Below are 18125 nucleotides of genomic sequence, written 5' to 3'. Positions count from 1 at the left end.
GACGGCGCAGACGCTCTCTTTGAAGCTGGGGTCAAGAGCGCATGTGGAGCGTCAAAAGCCGTGGTCGAGCTCTGCAGTTGAGAAAAAAAAAATCCGCACCTCTCGCTCGACCGGGCCGATTGGACGGACCAGCAACATCTGCACACGGACCGCCTTTTGAGCCTTTTTTGGTACGCACCAAAATCCAGCTTTGAACTCAGGGTCTCGACCAAGCAAGGGAGGTGGAGTTCGGCTGCTCGGAGCACACGGCCGTCGTGCTACCACAAGTCATCGTACTGAATACGGCCAATTCTGACGAGGCAAGGTAAGGGGGAAGCAGCGGAATGGCGGACCCCGACGCACCATGCACGAGCCAGGCGGGTGACGATCTCTTGCGGCCGTACATCTCCTTGGACGCGCCCCGGCTAGTGCTGGATCTCCGGCCAGACGCAGCCTTTCATCGCGAGCATCTGGTCGAGTCGTACCACATCGCGCCGGTCTCGGAGCTCAAGTCTCGCTACAGCTATCTGCCACCGCGCAACGTGTCTTTCCTAGTGCTCGCCGACGCTCTGCAGCGAGACGACGTGATCGAGGCTTTCGCTATGATCTCGTCTGCGCGGATCGTCCTTCTCTGTGATGGAGATGTCCGTGACCAGGGCGCGGCTCCACCAGGCGGCGTACAGCTTCGTAGCTCGTCCTCATTCTTCGACTCCGCTCGACAGCTAGGACTAGTACGCAGCTCCACGGGCCACCAACAACGTATCGCTGCCGACGATAAGCAAGACGTTCCAGCGCTACTCTTCCGTCCCTCGAATGCCGTGCGCCGGACGGTGCTGCAGCTCGAAGCCAAGCCGCAAGTCGACTCGAGCCCGCGGAGGGTGCTGGATCTAGGCTGTGGTGCTGCGCGTGATCTGGCGTGGATCTTGCACGGCTCGCGTACACGCAATGCCGCCGCTTCGAGCCGCGTCGCTTGGACCGGCGTCGCCATCGACAACTGGAAAGCTGCGCTACGTCGAGGCGAGCAACTCATGGACGACCTCCACCTCGACCCATCTGCCTCGCAGCCACAGCCGGCTACACAGTCCAGCCCGATATGCGAAAAGCTGCTGTGGGCCAAATGCACCGACCTCGGCGAACTCGAGCCTCTGGTAGGCACGGGCAAAGGACGTTCTATTCGCTCTGCGGCCGAAGATGCAGATTTGTGGAACGAGTACGTCCAGGTGGGCCTTGGGCCTCTGCTGCCTTCTGGCGATGGCATCGACAAGGACAACCCGCAGGCGCAATTCGACCTGATTCTATGTGTGCGCTTCCACCCGCGCGCTCTGCTTCCTCGACTAGACCGTCTAGTCCGCCCGGGCGGAGTGATCCTGCTCAGCCATTTTGTCACGCTGTCCGACGCAGAGCGCGATGTTGCCATGCAGGCGCACCCGCATGCGACGCTCGACTACGACTCTCCGCCACACGAGGGCCGCATCCAGCCCGGCGAGGCGGAGGCCCTAGTCGATGCGTGGAACCGATTGGCAGATTCTCCATATACGTGGACAGTAGCCGAGAGCGTGTTGGAACCCATCGAAGATGGCAGGATCATCAAGAGTCTCGCTCTATGCAAGACACGGCGGGCGTCCGCATAGCTGCCGGCATCGTAAATGTACTTGTATCTTGTCTTGGTTTCGTTGTGCGCGTGCGAGGGCTCGAGATCATCGCCAGGATGGATCATCGATGCTCGTCACCACCGTGTATGGCGCCAGCAAATGCGACATGAGCCAATCGCCGTTGGGCAGATCGTTGTTGTCCGCTACAGATGTGGGTGAATCGATAGTCAGCTGCGTACAATCTTGACCGCCTGCATCGAGCTCGCTTACCTCTCCAGATCGCCTCTTCCGTGTCCTTGGCTACGCCGGTGGCGACGTGTCTTGTGATCAGACGTGTCTTTGCGTCCTGTTTGGAGATCTCGAACACGAGCCTGACATCAAACTGCTCTGCTGCGCGCTTCCATTCGCCCACATCGCAGTTGCAATACAGTCCTTCGAACACTACGACGCGATGGCTGGGCAGCACGGCCACGTCGTCTTCCAACGGATCCTTCTTGGCATGGTCGAACGAAGGCGCGTACAGCGGGGTCGAAGCGGTGCTCTTGACCGTCACGACAAAGTCTGCAAAGCGCTTGGCGTCGAATGTCCACTCGGCACCGCGTCGATCGAAAGCCTCTTGAGCGTTAGGGAAGGTGGACAGCACCGAACGAGGATAGTGCCACCCATCCATGCCTACGCAGATCGCCACATCCTCACCCGAGGCCACCTCTAGGCGTGATTGCCACGCAGAATTGAGAGCTCTGACCAGATTGACGGCAAGAAGCGACTTTCCCGATCCCGGAATGCCAGATATCCCCACCAGAACTCGCCGTCCCCCCTCGAGCCTACCCAGACCGAGCAGAGTTAGAACATCGCCAAAAACCAAATTGCAGCACGTTGCGCAGCTCACCTCTTGACTTGCTCGAGCAGATTGCTGACCAGCCGATCTACTTGGTCTTGCATCTCTGTATCTCGCTCGAGTCGCCGGCTCGACAGGAATTGTCTGCTGATGGTGGTCAGCAATGAAACCCTGAATCGCACGGTCCACTCTTCGGCCAAATTCTCCACATCGGCTTGCTTTTCGAAAATGGCCGACCGAAATTGGGGTACACAAAAACATGAAAATCATCAATCGTTAAGAAGAAATCTTCGGCTTCTGTTCTGAGTGTCCTTCCATCTGCCAAGGCCACATCCACAGCCGTCTCAGGACCAGCTCGCATTTCGCAGTTCAGAAAGCCATTGCGATCAGATTGAAGCATATCCAGTGCAGTTCCATGGGGTATAACGATCGAGATGTCCCGAGAGTAAAGCCTAGCATACTTTCGCACCAGCTGTTGACAAACCAGAGAGTGCAAAATAGACACGTCAGCGATCGTTCAGCAGCGTAGGCTGTCAGCTGGAAGCTACTTACCATTAGTAGAGACGGCGAGGATCAGATTGAATGCCTCGTCGCGATGCTGGACGTTGGCGAGAAGCAGCGGCGCCTTGCCGTTGTTGCGCACGATCTTGAGTCCCAAAGAGCTCCACACCATGAGGCGGATGCTCTTGGTCTTGATGAGCGACTCGATCGCCACGACAGGCGTGCGACCTCGCTTGAGCGAGGGCGAGTGCAGCGGCGTGAAGTAGAGATACTTGGTGTTGACGTGCAGCCGGCCGGGCAAGCCCTTGTACTGGCAGAAGAAGCTGCCGAGCTTGCGCGGCTTGAGCGTCGCATCCTTGGTCGTCTCGACATAGTCAAAGCTGGCGCGCGAAGGATCCTCAATGTCGCCATACGCGATGCCCTCCTCGCGGCGATCAGGCCGTGGCTTGAGCTTCGAGGCGCCGGGAGAACGCACGGCGCGCCGCACATCTTCGGCCGTGCTGAGCTGACCTGCGAATCGGTCAATGTCAAGGTGACGCTTGCGCAGCAGCTGGACCGCGAACTGCGCATCCGTCGGAGCGCCAAATGTAGCCCACCAGAGCGGCGAGAGGGCCTTGCGATGAGAGGGAAAGTAGCTCTGCAGCGGCAGAAGGCAGAAGAACGTGATGCCGAGGAAAAAGAAGATGGCCTTGGACACGTACTGCGACGGTGCAAAGGTCACAAAGAGGTTGAGAACGCCGAAGAGGATGAGCGTCCTTCGCGTCGCCGCCGAGTTACGCCAGAGGATGAGGTTCTTGACCTTTTCGTGAAAGTCGGCCACGAGGCCCATGGCCTCCTGCGTGGGCGCACCAAAGGTGACGATCCATCTCTTGTAGATGTTGAGGATGTCGAGTCGGCTGCGTCGTCGCAGCTTCTCTGACAACGTGTTGGCTGCTTTGCCTCGAGCCATGCGCATCATGACCTTCTCGTGGAGGTAGCTTTCCGAGGGCGGAAAGTACTTGAAGCGCATAATGTAGAACATGATCGTCAGGATGAAGGCTGTCGGGATCATGTTGGTGTACCACAAGACGAAGTAAATCATGGCTGCGGCTGCGGTAGTTTTGGGATCCTCCCATCGGTAGAGTCGACGTAAGCGGAAGGCGAGGTTCTCCCAGAAGGGCGCGATGGTGTAGAGACGCTCGAGATGCGAGCGAATGAGGCCTTCGCGGTAGCCTCGGTCGGGGTGATGGTCGATCTCCTCGGGAGCGAGCTTTTCGACGAGCGCGAGGATGTAGGCGATGCAGAAGGCGACGCCATCGACGCCCTCGTCTTCGGCATTGACTCGCAATTCGTCGCGTAGAGACATGGCGTGTCGTGCGTCGTCGCCGGAAGACGGCACGACAAGATCCCAGTCTTCATCCTCCTCCTCATCCACCGTGTAGGCACTGGACGCCTTGCCTTTGGAGGAGTGCTGCTTATTGAGCTTCTTCGACTTGTCCTTTTTCTTATTCGGCGAAGAAGTGTGGCTTGGTTGGGAATGTAAGGCGGTGTCGAGGTCGTCATCTGCCGACCGAGATCGCGGCACGGAGCCTGTGCCCGATGGTGTTCGGCCTTCCCCTGTCAGCTTTGCGCCCGCTTTGGCGATGGACGATGCCTCGAGACTCTCCGAGAGATGGTGCAGACCACGATCGACGCGCGTGAGCATGGAGGGACGCTTTCTGTCCGGCACTGCTGCGCTCTCGTCGTTGGGAGAGACTCGAAAGTCTGACCACTTTGGCATCCTGTACTTTTGGTTTCCGGAAGGGCGTGTAACGGTAACCTCGCGGGTGTGTCGTGCGAAGTTTTGCAGGAAAGTCTCGAGCTCGATGTCCTCGAGCTCGAGCAAAGGTTGGCTGAGCGCTTTGGAGGCGCCACCGCTGTAGGCACTAAAGCCGCTTTGCGCGTCCTTGTTTTCGCTGAGCGAGCGTTCTTTCTCGCGAGCGGCATGGAGCAAGTCGTAGTCGAGACCTGCTGCGACTTCGCCTTTGGTATTGAAGCGGAGACTGTCGTAGCCGTCGGCCTCGCGGATGAGATGCGCAATGGTGTCGTCTGAACCGTCCGAGTCGTAGTCCTGGTGGTGGTCCGCCAAGAAGAGATCGTCGTGTCCGTCTCCTCCATCTCCTACGGGGGCGAAGACGTCGAGATCCGGATCCTCAAGGGATGTGGGTGCGTGCAGTGGTGCGGAGGTTGCCTGAGAGCGCCGCGGATCCTCGGGCGGAGTGTCGCGACTGACGTCGTAGAGGCCACCAGGAAAATGACGGGTTGCGTCGCTTCTCACGAGGTCAAGGTTGGCTGGCTGAGAGGACAGATAGTGCGGAGCTGCCTCCGACTCGGAATGCTCATCGTGGCTCTCGATATCCGAGTCCTGAAGCGGCACTTTCGATTTGCGCGACCCGAAGATTTTGCGCTGTCGGATCCCGTCAATGCTGCCGAAGGAGGCCTGCTTTGACTTGGAGCGACGATGCTGTTCAAGGGCTAGAGCCTGCTCCAGGTTCTCTGGTCGGAATGGTTTCTTGGTTTCAGAGGCCCACGGAGAGCGGCTGGGCGTCTGAGAGCCGCTGGCGACTTGGGATCGGGGAGCAGAGGAGGGGATGTGCTCGTGCTTGTCATCCGAGGAATGATGCCTGAACTTGGAGAGGAGTTTGGAACCGATCGACTTTCGCTTTGTGTCGGATTCGAGCGTGTCATCAGTACCGTTGGTGGCGCGTTGGCTTTGTCGAGGGATGACCGGATGCTTGACCGAAGCCAGTTCGTGGCGTGGGGATGAAGCTGCGGCGGGAGGGTCGACGGCGGGTCTTCCGCTGCTGTGTGGATGCTGCGGAACAGCCGAAAGGGACGGATCGGCCGCGGAGGTTCTCGACGAGGCATGGCTATCTGAGTCTTCTCGCACAGGCTCTGACGAGCCGGGCACGCGAAAGGACGACATGCTGTGTTGCGTCGCACGCTGTCCTAGCGTCAATGTGGAGGATTTGGGTAGGATGATGGATGGGTTCGGACGAGCCGAAACGGCCTTCGTGACGTGAGTCTAGAGATGCGCCATCACTTTGACTGCTGCGATACGGTGGCGTGAGACCGACACTGATGCGATCGGATGGGCCGTGCCTTTGAAATGAGTGTGATGGCGGTGAGAGGTGTAGGCCGCGGTCAATCGAGCATGAACACCAAAACTATCGATGCGGGCGCCATTCGGACCGCGGATGCACTTCGATGATCCATTCACCGGCGGGCCTCTTCGCCGCCACTATTTTTGCAGACACCTCGGCAGGAATCATGAGGAGCATCGAGGGGGTTGTGCCGTCGTAACTTACGGCGAGAGGCTTGGACCCAGGGTCTTTGCCCAAAACACCTTCCTGTGCGGGGAAGCTCCGGGGCTCGCACAGTCACGTAATTGTGAATGTGCGGAAATGAACGTGGAAGCGCGCGCACCCACGCGGAAACATGCCCGATGTAACACTGCCACCATTTTGCGCTCGCCGCAGCCATTTATACTTGCCTTGAAGCGGATGCCAGCCCACCTTCATCTGCAACATCAATCGACCTCGTTGGACCGACGAATCTGCACCTGGAGAGCGAGCGAATGCGAGATTACTTGCCGATTCCGTTCGTTCTGTGATGTGTCCCAAAGACACCGTTGTCAAGCCGGTGCCTCTTCACACCCGGGCTCGCCAGGTCAGACTAATCGGCGACGGCGAACGACTGTCTTCAAAATCTTCCATTTGAGCATGATTCTGGAGAGCCGTTGCTGAAACTAAGGGTCGCAACGAGCAAGACTCTGACACACACCTGGCAGCAATATCTCGTGGGCTTCCGGCACCGACGCACTTGAGAGCGCCTGCGATGGCTGCCCCATCGGAGTCGGCTCGGTCTGTGCCTGTCTTGCCTTGAGCGGCTGCGTTGCACTGTCGTACCCACTTTCGGTCTACGGCAACTCCTCCTGGTCCACCGCACCAACCCACTCGGGGTCTCATTTCTGCGCAGCGCACCTCCTGCATCACTCGTTCAGGCTTGCTTTCCGAAGAAACCTCGCTCTCGAGCACAGCGAACCTCCCTCCATCTAGCGCAAGCTGTTCCTAGACTTACAAATGGCACACTGTATCCGTCCAACATCATTGAAGCTATCGTTGTGGGAGCAATGAAGCACGGTCATCGGACCGGTTTCCGCGATCCCACTTTCCAGGACGCCTCACTGGCTTGGACTTCATTTGACCGTTGTCCCCTCCGACGGAAAGGGCGCAGCGCAACGATCATGATGCGAGTGCCACCACATTGTAATCAGACGACTCCTCGCCATTCATGCCTACCCGCAAGTCTTCCTTCCTTGCAACCCCTCCTCTCACTTTCCTCCGCATTAACCCCTCCTTCCCCACTTGTTTCCATCACGACGGAAGAGACTTCACTCGCACACAACCCCGCTTCAACGCTTCTCGGACTCTGAGCTCGACCATGCTGCCCATTCTCGCACCATCCTAACTCATTCGTTCTTTCTGTTCCACTCCGATCGTCACGATGCGCCTCCTGACCTCGCGCCTACTCGTGGCGACCATTGTCCTGCTTCTCCTCGCTGCCTCGTGCCAGGCCTCTGTCAGTACGGGCCATCAGAGCCATGACATCTTCGACGTAGCTCCTTCCTCTCGCCATCTAAGTAAGAGAGTCGACGAGGAGACAGTCGCATCCGCGTGGTCCAAGGCACAGGTCCCCGAAAGGCTTCGAAACTGGAAGATTTTCCAGGATGGCGGTGGGTTCCGAGAGACGATTCGCAAAGGCTACATTGGCTTCCTACGCAAGCTCGACAAGCTGCACGAGCCATATCCAGAATTCCGGCACATCAAGAAGGAATGGATCTACGAAAAGGATCTGCGTCAACACTATGTGCTTCCTCGTGTGCTTCGGATTCCTGCCATTACTCAAGAGACCGCCATTCCCAATCTCAAACCCTTCGTAGCAGCCCTGAAGGATGCAGACTCCGAGCTCAAGCTCAATACGGAAGCGCGCGAGCGTGTGCCCAATCTTTCCGAGCACCTTGACGAGAAAGAGGCGGAGGCAACGGCGGCCGAGTCGGATGCACAGCCGTCCAACAAAAAGAATGCAGGTACGGACACGTCGCAAGACATCAGCGGGTCTCCGCAGCGCGGCTCGCGACGCCGAAAGCCGCGACGCTTCAACCGGCTGAATAGCTTCCAGCAGTTCCGTCCGGCGGAACCTTCAGCAGAACAACCTCCCCTGAGCCAGGCCTCGTCACTCCAGCGTTCAGAGATCCAGAGCGAGGCATCGTCAGCCAGGGGCAGCGTGGATCAGCCAGAGCGGGCCGCCACACCCGTCCAGGAAGAGGCAAACGCGGATCGCGAGGCTGACAAGCAGCCATCCGCAATGCGACGCTTTCGCGACTCGATCATGAAGTTCCAGGATCGATTCGAACGGATCAAGAAATTTCGAGATGACCAGATCGGCAAGGCGTCACTTCACTATCAAGCTCCGACGCAAGCATTCGCCCCTCACAGCGTACTTTCTCCCGAGGAGATCGGTCTGAATCCAGTCCGCCTTCCGACCATCCGTTCGGGTGATTCTAGTCTGGAGAACACGCCTCGTGTCGACGACGGCAAAGGCAACGAGGCCGATGTTTCGAACAGCGTCTCTCCGGCGCTTCGCAACAACGACCCCTTCGGACAGTCTTCGGGCTTGCATCGATCCGGCTCGGTTGAGTCGCAATGGAACGGCAAGACAGATCCGTCTCCACCGCTCTCGCCCTACCAAAGCTCCACGCCGAGATACGGTGGACGCACGGGCACTCAGACCCCAGGAGAGCCTGGCCTGCCGTACGACTACGCCGAGATTCTCCATGCCGCTCGCGTCAGGCACGGATTCGTCCAAAGAATGCATAACCCCGCCGATGCATCCAAGCAGTCGCTCTGGAGGGGAAGCGAAAGGGCCGGCTCAGGTAGTGAGACTGCGTCCGAAAGCGGCTTGGGGGATTCACCTTCTCGGTCGGCCATCCAGAGGATGCAAGAGGAGGCGGACAAGCACAACATCGGCTATGTTGTCTATGATGGACCTACGTCGCCAGGCGTCCGCACACCGAGGTCACCGGTCAGCGATGCAGAAGTGTTTCCGGCACGATCCGTCTCGCCCCAGCCTCAGCCGGCGGTGAATCCTCGAACGGACTCGCGGCCTCGAGTTGCTGCCGCTGGTCGGCGAGCGCGGACCAAAGGTATCGCCCGCCCTGCGAATCTCGGATCCTTGAGTGTGCCGCCACGCTTTGATACCGGCCAGAAGAGCTTGCCTGGTGTGGATCCCTTGCCTGGCGTGGAGTCGCCTTCAGCAGAGGGAGCGCCTGCAGCCAAGCGTAAGCGGCCAGACCCGCTGGGTGATCCATCCAGCTCGCCGTCTCCAAAGGGCTTTGTTGGGTTTGGACCGCCGCCTGGCGAGCTGCCGTCTCCGCAATTCCCCGGCTTCCGACGCTCCATCCCCGGCAAAGACCAGCCGAGCGTCGCAAGCAACGTCGCAAGCAACCGTCCAAACACCAGTCCCAATCCGATCATGGATCCCACGGTTCCCGCTTCGGTCGTCTTCCGCCGTCAACGCCTTCAGAATCTCGTGCGTACGGACCCCAACTATCTCTCCAAGCTTCGCGGCAGCACGGTCGCCGCGAGCGAGGCCAACATCCGAATGGCGCGCGAACCCAACGCCGCACGCTCCGGCCGGGACTCTCCCGATCTTAGCCGAGCACCCACGTTCCCCCCGAGAACCATGCCGACTCAGCAGGACTGAGATCTGGCTCATTCAACGCTCTCTTTACCGTCCCTCACCTCGTAATCTGGCGACCATGCGTCCGTCTTCCTGTCCCTCCTTTCTTGTCTCCTAGCTCTCTTTCAACCTCATTTCACCATCTGCCTCACTGCGCGCGTCAGCGAGACTCTGTAAGCATTGAATGTCTGTCAAAAAATGGAGGATAGGGCTAAGCCGACTGTGGACGGTTGGTGATGCCGCAAATAAGCTCGGCGAGAAGTTCGTCTCCGGAGCCAGAGGCGATGATGGCCTGCTGCTTCTTGATTTCCTCGTCGCTGCTCGCCGTGGCTCCCGCGCGCTTGCCGAGACGCTGGTTACGGAAGTAGTGCGAGAGCAAAAAGGCGACGTCCAACGACTGTTCAAAGTTGAGACGCGGGTCGCAGTGGCTCTTGTATCCGCGCTCGAGGTCCTTGGGATCCAATCGCATCGAGCCGCCAAAGCACTCGGTGACGTCCTTGTCGCCCGTCAGCTCGAGATGCACACCGCCGAGGTGGAGCGTGGGGAAGTCGGACGAGATGATTTGGAGGAATGCGAGGATCTCGGAGATGATGTCGCCGAACGAGCGCGTCTTGAGCGGCTGCGCATTGGGATCTGAGGATGCGGGCGGGTAGGGGCTCGTCTGAGTGTTGCCATGCATGGGGTCGCACAGAAGGATGATTGAGTCCTTGTGGTTGCTCGCCGCGATCGCCTCGAGCAGTGGGGGAAGGTGCGTGGCGACCTTGGCAGCGCCGAGACGGATGATGACCATGACACGTCCCTTTTCCTTGCCGTACACCACCTCGGGCGCACCACTGGGCGTGGTCCAACCGCTGGCACGAGCCGCGGTGGCAGCTGCCGGAATCGGAACGTCGGGATTGAGGATATCGAGAATGTCGATGAGCTCCTGGGGCTTCATGGAAGGGCCGACCTTGATGCCGACGGGGTTGCGGATGGAGGAGAAGAAGTCGACGTGTGCGCCGTCGAGCTGTCTTGTCCTGTCGCCGAGCCAGATGGTGTGAGCGGAGAGATCGTAGCGTTCGAGGGTCTCGTTGTCGAGAGCACCGCTGGCAAGATCCGACGCATGCACGTTGCGGGCTGGGCTGGGCTTGTCTGCGGTGGGCTTGCGCACGAGGCGGGTGAGCGCCTCTTCGTAGGCGAGCGAGAGACCCTCGTGGCTGATAAAGTAGTCGACCGAGTTGAGCACGCTGCTGGAGGAGAAGGTGCTTGTGTCTGCGCCGATGGTCTTCATGAAGTCGAGTGCGTCGGTGAGCGAATCGACGACCGATTCGAATTCGGCCTGGAGGGCGCTCGACTGAACGTGCTGGAACGACCACTGGCGCGGAGCGTGAAGGTCAGCCAGGCCGCTGGCGAGCTCGGAGCGGATGTGGTTGAGCGTAGCGGCGGAATGGAAGTAGGCCTGAAGCAGACGCTCTGGATCGGGAATGCGACCGCTGGCAGGCTCTGCGCTGAATGCGTTGATGTTGTCGCCGCGGAAGGAGATGATCTCGTGCTTGGTGGCCTCGCCAGTGGCCGGGTCGACCTTGGTGATGATTTCGGTTGGCTTGGAGCGGGGCTTGGCGTACTGACCGGCGATACGACCGATACGCACGACAGGCTTGCGTGCGCCCCAGATGAGGATGAGACTCATGAGGAGCGAGAGCTTAAGTTTGGCCTGGATCTGCTCTGGGTTGCAGTAGTCGAAGAGCTCGGCACAGTCACCGGTCTGAAGGAGGAAAGCGTTTCCCTCTGCGACCGAGGCGAGCTGAGTGCGGAGACGGTCGATCTCGTTGGGCGACACGAGGCCTGGAAGTCGGCCAATCTTTGCCATGACGGACTGAAACGCTTCAGCCGACGGATAGTCGACCTGCTGCGCCTCGTTCTTGGACTTCCAGGTGGGGTTAGCGTGGTATTCGGGGGCGGACACCGAGGCGCCGGCCGAGGGAAGGCGCGGAGTCGATGACATTGCAGGCAAAAAGCGGATGCGCAGGGTGTGCTCGGATGGTGGTCGTGGAGCTGGAAGCAGTGACGAGCGTCGAAGTATCCTGCACGAGTCACCAGAACTGTGGGTGCGGTGGAGCATGAACGAGAAAAAAAAGTGGGACCGCAAGGCCGGCTTGGAATGCTGTGTGGCTCCGCTGCACGGCTGCGCCTTCCAGGGTCTGTGCGAAGATCTTTGCTGCAGGATCAGAATCGATAGCCGCAGGGCCGTTTAGGCCGAATGCGCGGGACACAGCTTTGTTAGACCTTAGAGCACTTTGGCTATGTCAGACCGCTCGTGATTACAGTTTCAGCCAAAAAAAAAAAAAAAAAACGATTACAGAAGGCTCGGGTCACGGATCTGGCCTTATGACGACGAATGTGTGCGCCGTGTATGATTGGTCCGGACATCTGCGAGTCATGGGAGTTGGTGCTGATTCGTCCGATGATGCTGGTGAATGCGATGCACCTGCGCTGATGAGATGGAGCAAGCTCATTGGCTGCTGCAGATGCGGATTTATCGTCGTCGCATGGCAGGATCCATTGTCAGGCGGCACCTGCATCGAGCTCACGTTTGCAAGACCCTTGGCCCGCCTTGATCCACACGGCTATACCATGTCTGGACGTCCTTTCGGGTGTGGCTTCGGCATGGCCGTCTTGACCGAAAAGTGCGGGGGTGGCGGAGCATGCCAGGAACGTGAACACAACTCGGCTGTGTAGATGGGGATGCGGGGAGACGGCCGTGTGGGGAAACGAGCGAGGACAGTGGCCAAAGGTGAGGAGATGCGCGTCGCACCAGGAACGCCAAGACCGAAGGCTCGTCGGTACACACGGACGCCGAGCGACAGGTTGCGGGCGACACCACGCGACAGAGACAAGGACAAGGGGCGCAGGGCAGTGGCATGCAGTACCGGGTCGACCGGCTACTCAACGACGGTGACGGGGCGGGACCGGACGGGTCATCATTCGAAGCGATCATCATTGCTTGTGCGACCGAACACCCTGCCTGCCACTCCGCGGATTTGGCAGCCCAGCTTTGCAGTGCCCAGAGAGAAGCTGTCAACGCGGGGGTGGCGTGGAGAGGGTTGGAACTCAGACGCTCTTCTTTTGCAGCGAGTTACAATGGGTCTGGTCGGGTCACGAACGGCTAAACCGCGTCGTTTGCATGTCGCTTAGCGCCACCTCTGTTCATTTGCCGCGTCCGCTCAGGATTGCAATTTTGTACCACTTTGACTGCCTGACTCGACTTGGTCCAACCCCTCGCTTGCAGCCGTTCGGGCCCACCTCGCTTAGTCTTGTCTGTCTCATCACCGCTTGCACGCTCGACGTCCGGACTCCAAGGCACAAGGCCACATCCGGCTTAACCCGCGAAGCTCGAGTAGCCGCAGCACAACTGGTCTCCCCCGCCTTGAGAAGCGCGTGTGCTTTTCTTCCTAAATGCACGAAAATCACAGCGGGAACCGCGTCGCCACTGGGCTGACAGCTGCAGAGTCGACGTCTCATTTCGCAGTCAACCGCCCCTCCCCATCACATCCTTTAAAGGCAACGCTCAAGCCTGCCTCTCGACGTCCATCACCCTCTTGCCCTTTCCTCGATCATACCCCCCGCTGCAGCAAACTCGATCCAGAACTATGTCGGCACCAGCGGCACAGGCCGACCTCGCCCAGGCCCGCGAGGCCTCCTCTCCCGGCGACAGCATCCACGAGACCAAGCACGAGTCCATCGACAACCATGTCGACGACGATGACATCGACTCGCTCAGCCCCGAGCAGCGCGCCGCCCTCGAAAAGTCGCTCAAGAAGAAGCTCGACTGGCAGATCGTCCCCCTTTGCCTCATGCTCTACTTGCTCAGCTTCCTCGACAGGACCAACATCGGTCAAGCAAGACTCAACGGCCTCGAGCAGGACCTCAAGATGAGCAAGGACGGCCGCGACTACCGCATTGCCCTCACCATCCTCTACGTCCCCTACATCATCTTCGAGATTCCCTCTAATCTCGTCGTCAAGCGTTTCGGTCCCGCTCGTTGGATTCCTTTCCTTGTCGTTTGCTGGGGTCTCGTCTCGATGTTGCAGGGCATCGTCACCAGCAAGGTTGGTCTCTACATCAACCGCGCATTCTTGGGCACTACCGAAGCGGGTATCCTTCCTGCACTGGCGCTGTACCTCACCTTCTTCTATAAGCGCGAAGAGCTCGGATTGCGACAGGCCCTTTACTTCTCCGGTGCCTCTCTGTCCGGAACCTTTGGCGGCCTTCTCGCCACTGCGATTGGCTTGATCAAACGACCCCTCCCGGGGTGGGGTATGATTTTTCTCATAGAAGGGCTGTTCACTATCCTCTTCGGTATTGCCTGCTTGTTCATCCTGCCCAACGACATCTCCAAGCTCTGGTGGGTCACCCCGCAGGAGCGCAAGCTCGCCTACGCCCGTATGGCTCAGCCCGTGACCACCCGAGCGCCCGACGCAGAGAACGGAGTCGTGCCCGACGTCGCTGCTACGGCAGAGAAGCGTGTGGCTGCCGTCGCTGACGACGCTTCTCTCGAGTACACCGGCAAGTTCGTTATGCGCGAGGTCATGCGCACCTTCACCGACCCCATCGTTCTGCTCATGGCTGCCTCCGGCTATGCATACGCCACGCTGCTCTACTCGAACGCCTTCTTCAGTCCCACCATCATCAAGTCGCTTGGCATCGCAAAGTCCACCGCCGAGTCCCAGCTGCTCTCGGTCCCGCCCACCGCTGCCGCTTTCTTCGTCTCGATCACCGCTGCCGTCCTCTCAGACCGCTACAAGTGGCGCTGGATCTCCATCGTCGTTTTGATCCTCATCTCGATCGCCGGCATCGGTCTCGCGTATGGCTCCAAAGTTGCCTCGCAGCGCTACGGTGGTATCATCCTGCTCTCCTGCGGTACCTACTCCATCCCCCCGCTGGGTATCAGCTGGATGCTCAACAACACCGCCGGTCTGTACAAGCGTGCCACTGCCATTGCGCTCTACATTGTCTTCACCAACAGTGGCGGTATCACCTCTACCTGGCTCTTCTACAACAACGAGGCTCCCCGTTACAGCCGCGGTTTCCTCGTCAACCTCTGCCTCAATGCCGGTGCACTCGTCCTCGTCTCCGTTGCCGAGCTCTACATGATCTGGGAGGGCAAGCAGCGCAAGGCGGGCAAGCGCGACCACCGCGTCAACAAGCTCCGCGACCAGGGCTGGAGCGACGCAAAAATCCGCGAGTACCTCGGCGATCAGCACCCCGAGTTCGAGTACATGCTCTGATCCAAGCCTCGTCTGTAGTAGTATCCTAGCTCTCTTGTCACCCTGATCCGTCTCAAAAACTGGTCAATCAAGTTTAGATTGCCGGCGTAAAACTGTGTTTTGATTGCGTGTGGTTGCGGCCTTCGCTGCAATTTAGGCTGGGCTTATCTTCGCTGCTTGTGCTTCGAGTCTGGTTACGGAAAAGGACAGGGACGTGGTTGCGTACAGCCTATCTACAGAACACGGAGCGGAGCGAACTTGACACTCGGTGGACAGCAGGCCAGGTCGACGACGAGAAAGGCATCGTCGTCTGCCACTCCATACCAATTTCCTTGCGGCCTCTCCGGCGCAGACGCGACGTCAAAATTGAATGGAGCCTTCTTTGGCCCACACAGCGCCGCGACCAGCAGCGGTCTTCGAACAGCCGCTCCACATCATTTTGGCACACACATGTACTGATGTGGACTGAGTTGGAGGCATCTATGATTGCAAATCGTGACCCAGCCTCAAGCTTGCTTGGGAGCGTCGCTGAGCTGGACGAGGTACTCTTGCAGCAGCGCGAGTGCCTTGTATCGGTGCGAGAGCGTGTTCTTCTGCTTGGGATCCATCTCGGCGTACGTCAAGCCGGTGCCCTTGATCTCGAGGATGGGGTCCCAGCCAAAGAACGTCGGACCACGTGGGGATACGATGACGCCCTCGGTCTTGCCCTCGAACAGCTGGACTGGCTGATCAGGCCCCGGGCAGTAAGCGAAGGTGCAGATGGCATCGGCGGTGCGGTCCTCGAATCCGTCGAGCATCTTGTTGAGCCCGTCGTGGCCGATGGTCTTCATAAAGTCCTTGATATACGGTCCGGGCAATCCACCCAAGGCGCGAAAGCCCAGCGCAGTGTCTTCAGTAACGCATGGTCCACCAAGCGCTTTGGCAGCGGCCGAACACTTGGCCTGGGCGACATCGCGTGTGGTGCCTTGGATCTCGGGCAGGTCGAGGTCGCGATTTGTGAGTTCGTAGGGGAAGTTGGGCGAGAGCGCAAAGATCTGCTGCACTTCCCGCAGCTTGTTTGCGTTGCCGGTAACAAAAGTGAGCGTCGGCTTCGACATGGCGATGTGCGGGTGTGTGGTAGAAAGGAGCGAGGATTCGAGCGTTGGAAGAAAGAGAGCTTTACAGTACGCGCCGCGGTATTCGACTCAGCCGGCCCTGTCAACCGAGCCTTAAATTTCGCTGAGCTCCATCTGTTACCCGACTCCCGCATCGTATTTTCACTATCTCTCCGCGGGGTTTGAGAATCAATTATAATATCAGAATGGTGCATTGCGACGATGTGATCTGGACTCTACGCTTAGGCACCGAGACCAAGCGCCTTGGCACTGGAGACGAGGCCGGTGGAGAGGTCGGGCAGGGCGACGGCGAAAGGTGTGGTGCCCGTGGCGAGCTGGATGCCTGCAAAGTCGTCAAACGTCTTTGCGTAGGCGAGCTCCTTGGCGAGGTCACCGACGCCGTTTGAGGCGGGCAGAGGAGCAAACTGCAGCGTGCTGAGCACGCCGAATGCGTTGCCAGACTTGTCCATGAAGCCACTGCCGCTGTCACCGGGGATACCAGGCGAGACGGTGCCGACGTTGTGCGACCAGCCATCGCCCTGCTCCTGGATGTTGACGCCGTACTTGGGGCTGAGCAGTGTCACGCCGCCGCGAAGAATCGAGTTGCCATAGCTGTACACCTGCTCCAGGCTGGCCAGTCCGCTCGACCTCAGGCCGTTGGGGCCGCCAAAGGTAGGCACGGTGGGATTGACCTTGTCGTGGTCCGCAGGGTCGATGAGGACGAGCGCCAGGTCGTTGAACGCACACGTGTTGGCGTCGGTCTCGCCGCGCTGCTGCATGCGCTGCCACGACGAGTAGGCGAGGGTGCCTGGCTTGGAAGCACCCGTGATCTGAACTTGGGTGCCCTCGGGCAGCGAGCCCGACGTGCAGCCGTCAGTGTCGGTCGACTCGCCCGTGCTGGCACAGTGCGCCGCCTGGCCGATGTAGATATCGCTGCCCTGGTAGAAGATGAAGTTTGAAGTGCAGCTGCCAGCCGTGTTGGTGTTGACACCAGGGTGGATGGTCGCCGTGTTGCGGTCAGCCCAAGTGGGGGCGCGCTTGGTGGGAACAGGAGAGCCAGCAACGGAAGAAGCAGCGGCGAGCAGCGCGACGAGCGCCTTCATGGAAGTGGGCAGCATTTTCGAGGGCAGGTATGGAGTCGAGCTCGGAGAGGCTAGGGGAGAAATGGAGAGTTAGTGAGTGCAATGGACGCTGGGCGGAGAGGATGTGGTGGTCCTCGAGAAGACAAGTCGACCATAGCTCTTCTTATACTCTACGATCCATGCTATCTTTGTGGTTGCTCACGCCGGCTGTGAGCAGTTGTGCACCTCTCTGTGGCCCTACTTCGTTGGCGAGCAAGGTCGCTGTGCCGTATTCCCGGCTCATGGTGTTTCGCCGCCTGTTGCGAGGTCACGTCAAAGGAGAACAGTTCGCATCTACGCTTCGGGCAGTGCTGTTCAAGCGAGGCCGAGTTCGTCTAGATAGCCGTGGTTCGATGTTCGCCTATCGACGCGGGCGCAAACGTGATCGAACCACGCAGATGCACTGACACCCTACCCCCGCACTGATCCATGCAGCACCGCCTCGGCGTCATGCAAACGGTAAGAAGACGTTCGAAGTTGGAACTTTGTGGAGCGCCTGTCATTTCGTTTGACGTGGTGCGGGTGGATGCTGGCGGTCGAGCGGATCAGACTCGGTGCAGCGGGGCAAAAAAGTACGCCCGATGCTGCCAAGAGCAGACTGCAGCTCGGCTTGTGCTAAGCGGGTGGGCTCGGCTGTCAATCTGCGCCTGCACCCGAGATGGGTATGGGAACCTCGACAGCACCCTCGAAAAAGAAGCTACAGCAGATGGCGATATGGCGATAATGCGATCCGAGGCGAGCTTTTGGAATTCATCCGACCCCACCAGCTTTCACGCAGCGGGCGTTTCCAACGTTCCTTGCGCCCTCCCCAGCAAACAAAAGAACGAACGACACTTCCTCGGCGTCAAGCGCATTCATGCTGCCTCTTCATCAATGCTCCAAACAAGGAGCAGGCTGCAGTACGCAACGTGGTGGGAGCCGACGGAGCGGTAGCATGTTACCCCGCACGCTCCGCCTTGGTGCATATCCGCTCGGCCAATTGCGTGAAAAGCTTG

General features: G+C 59.2%; 7 protein-coding genes across 7 annotated transcripts; 3 read left to right on the top strand and 4 right to left on the bottom strand.

Annotated features, from left to right (window-relative positions):
• Positions 1-323: 323 nt before the first annotated feature.
• PAN0_003d2093 (uncharacterized protein) lies at positions 324-1610 on the top strand (the record flags this gene model as incomplete). Its single annotated transcript, XM_014803047.1, has 1 exon — positions 324-1610. One exon carries the CDS (start codon positions 324-326, stop codon positions 1608-1610), a length of 1287 nt encoding a protein of 428 aa, XP_014658533.1.
• Positions 1611-1676: 66 nt separating this feature from the next.
• Positions 1677-5854, bottom strand: PAN0_003c2092 (p-loop containing nucleoside triphosphate hydrolase protein; the record flags this gene model as incomplete). Its single annotated transcript, XM_014803046.1, has 5 exons — positions 1677-1774; positions 1842-2395; positions 2461-2627; positions 2871-2881; positions 2962-5854. The coding sequence occupies 5 exons, from the start codon at positions 5852-5854 to the stop codon at positions 1677-1679; spliced, it is 3723 nt and encodes a 1240-aa protein (XP_014658532.1).
• A 1580-nt stretch (positions 5855-7434) lies between these two features.
• Positions 7435-9693, top strand: PAN0_003d2091 (uncharacterized protein; the record flags this gene model as incomplete). The annotated part of the gene is made up of 1 exon (XM_014803045.1): positions 7435-9693. The coding sequence occupies one exon, from the start codon at positions 7435-7437 to the stop codon at positions 9691-9693; it is 2259 nt and encodes a 752-aa protein (XP_014658531.1).
• Positions 9694-9880: 187 nt separating this feature from the next.
• On the bottom strand, positions 9881-11653 carry PAN0_003c2090 (DAHP synthetase; the record flags this gene model as incomplete). Its single annotated transcript, XM_014803044.1, has 1 exon — positions 9881-11653. The coding sequence occupies one exon, from the start codon at positions 11651-11653 to the stop codon at positions 9881-9883; it is 1773 nt and encodes a 590-aa protein (XP_014658530.1).
• A 1645-nt stretch (positions 11654-13298) lies between these two features.
• PAN0_003d2089 (MFS transporter) lies at positions 13299-14936 on the top strand (the record flags this gene model as incomplete). Its single annotated transcript, XM_014803043.1, has 1 exon — positions 13299-14936. One exon carries the CDS (start codon positions 13299-13301, stop codon positions 14934-14936), a length of 1638 nt encoding a protein of 545 aa, XP_014658529.1.
• A 485-nt stretch (positions 14937-15421) lies between these two features.
• On the bottom strand, positions 15422-16012 carry PAN0_003c2088 (ham1-like protein; the record flags this gene model as incomplete). Its single annotated transcript, XM_014803042.1, has 1 exon — positions 15422-16012. The coding sequence occupies one exon, from the start codon at positions 16010-16012 to the stop codon at positions 15422-15424; it is 591 nt and encodes a 196-aa protein (XP_014658528.1).
• Positions 16013-16251: 239 nt separating this feature from the next.
• PAN0_003c2087 (uncharacterized protein) lies at positions 16252-17127 on the bottom strand (the record flags this gene model as incomplete). The annotated part of the gene is made up of 1 exon (XM_014803041.1): positions 16252-17127. One exon carries the CDS (start codon positions 17125-17127, stop codon positions 16252-16254), a length of 876 nt encoding a protein of 291 aa, XP_014658527.1.
• Positions 17128-18125: the final 998 nt, after the last annotated feature.

The sequence above is a fragment of the Moesziomyces antarcticus genome (assembly GCF_000747765.1).
Source record: "Moesziomyces antarcticus DNA, scaffold: scaffold_v10003, strain JCM 10317, whole genome shotgun sequence".
Lineage (NCBI taxonomy): Eukaryota > Fungi > Basidiomycota > Ustilaginomycetes > Ustilaginales > Ustilaginaceae > Moesziomyces > Moesziomyces antarcticus.
This window is presented reverse-complemented; position numbering and strand designations above follow the sequence as displayed.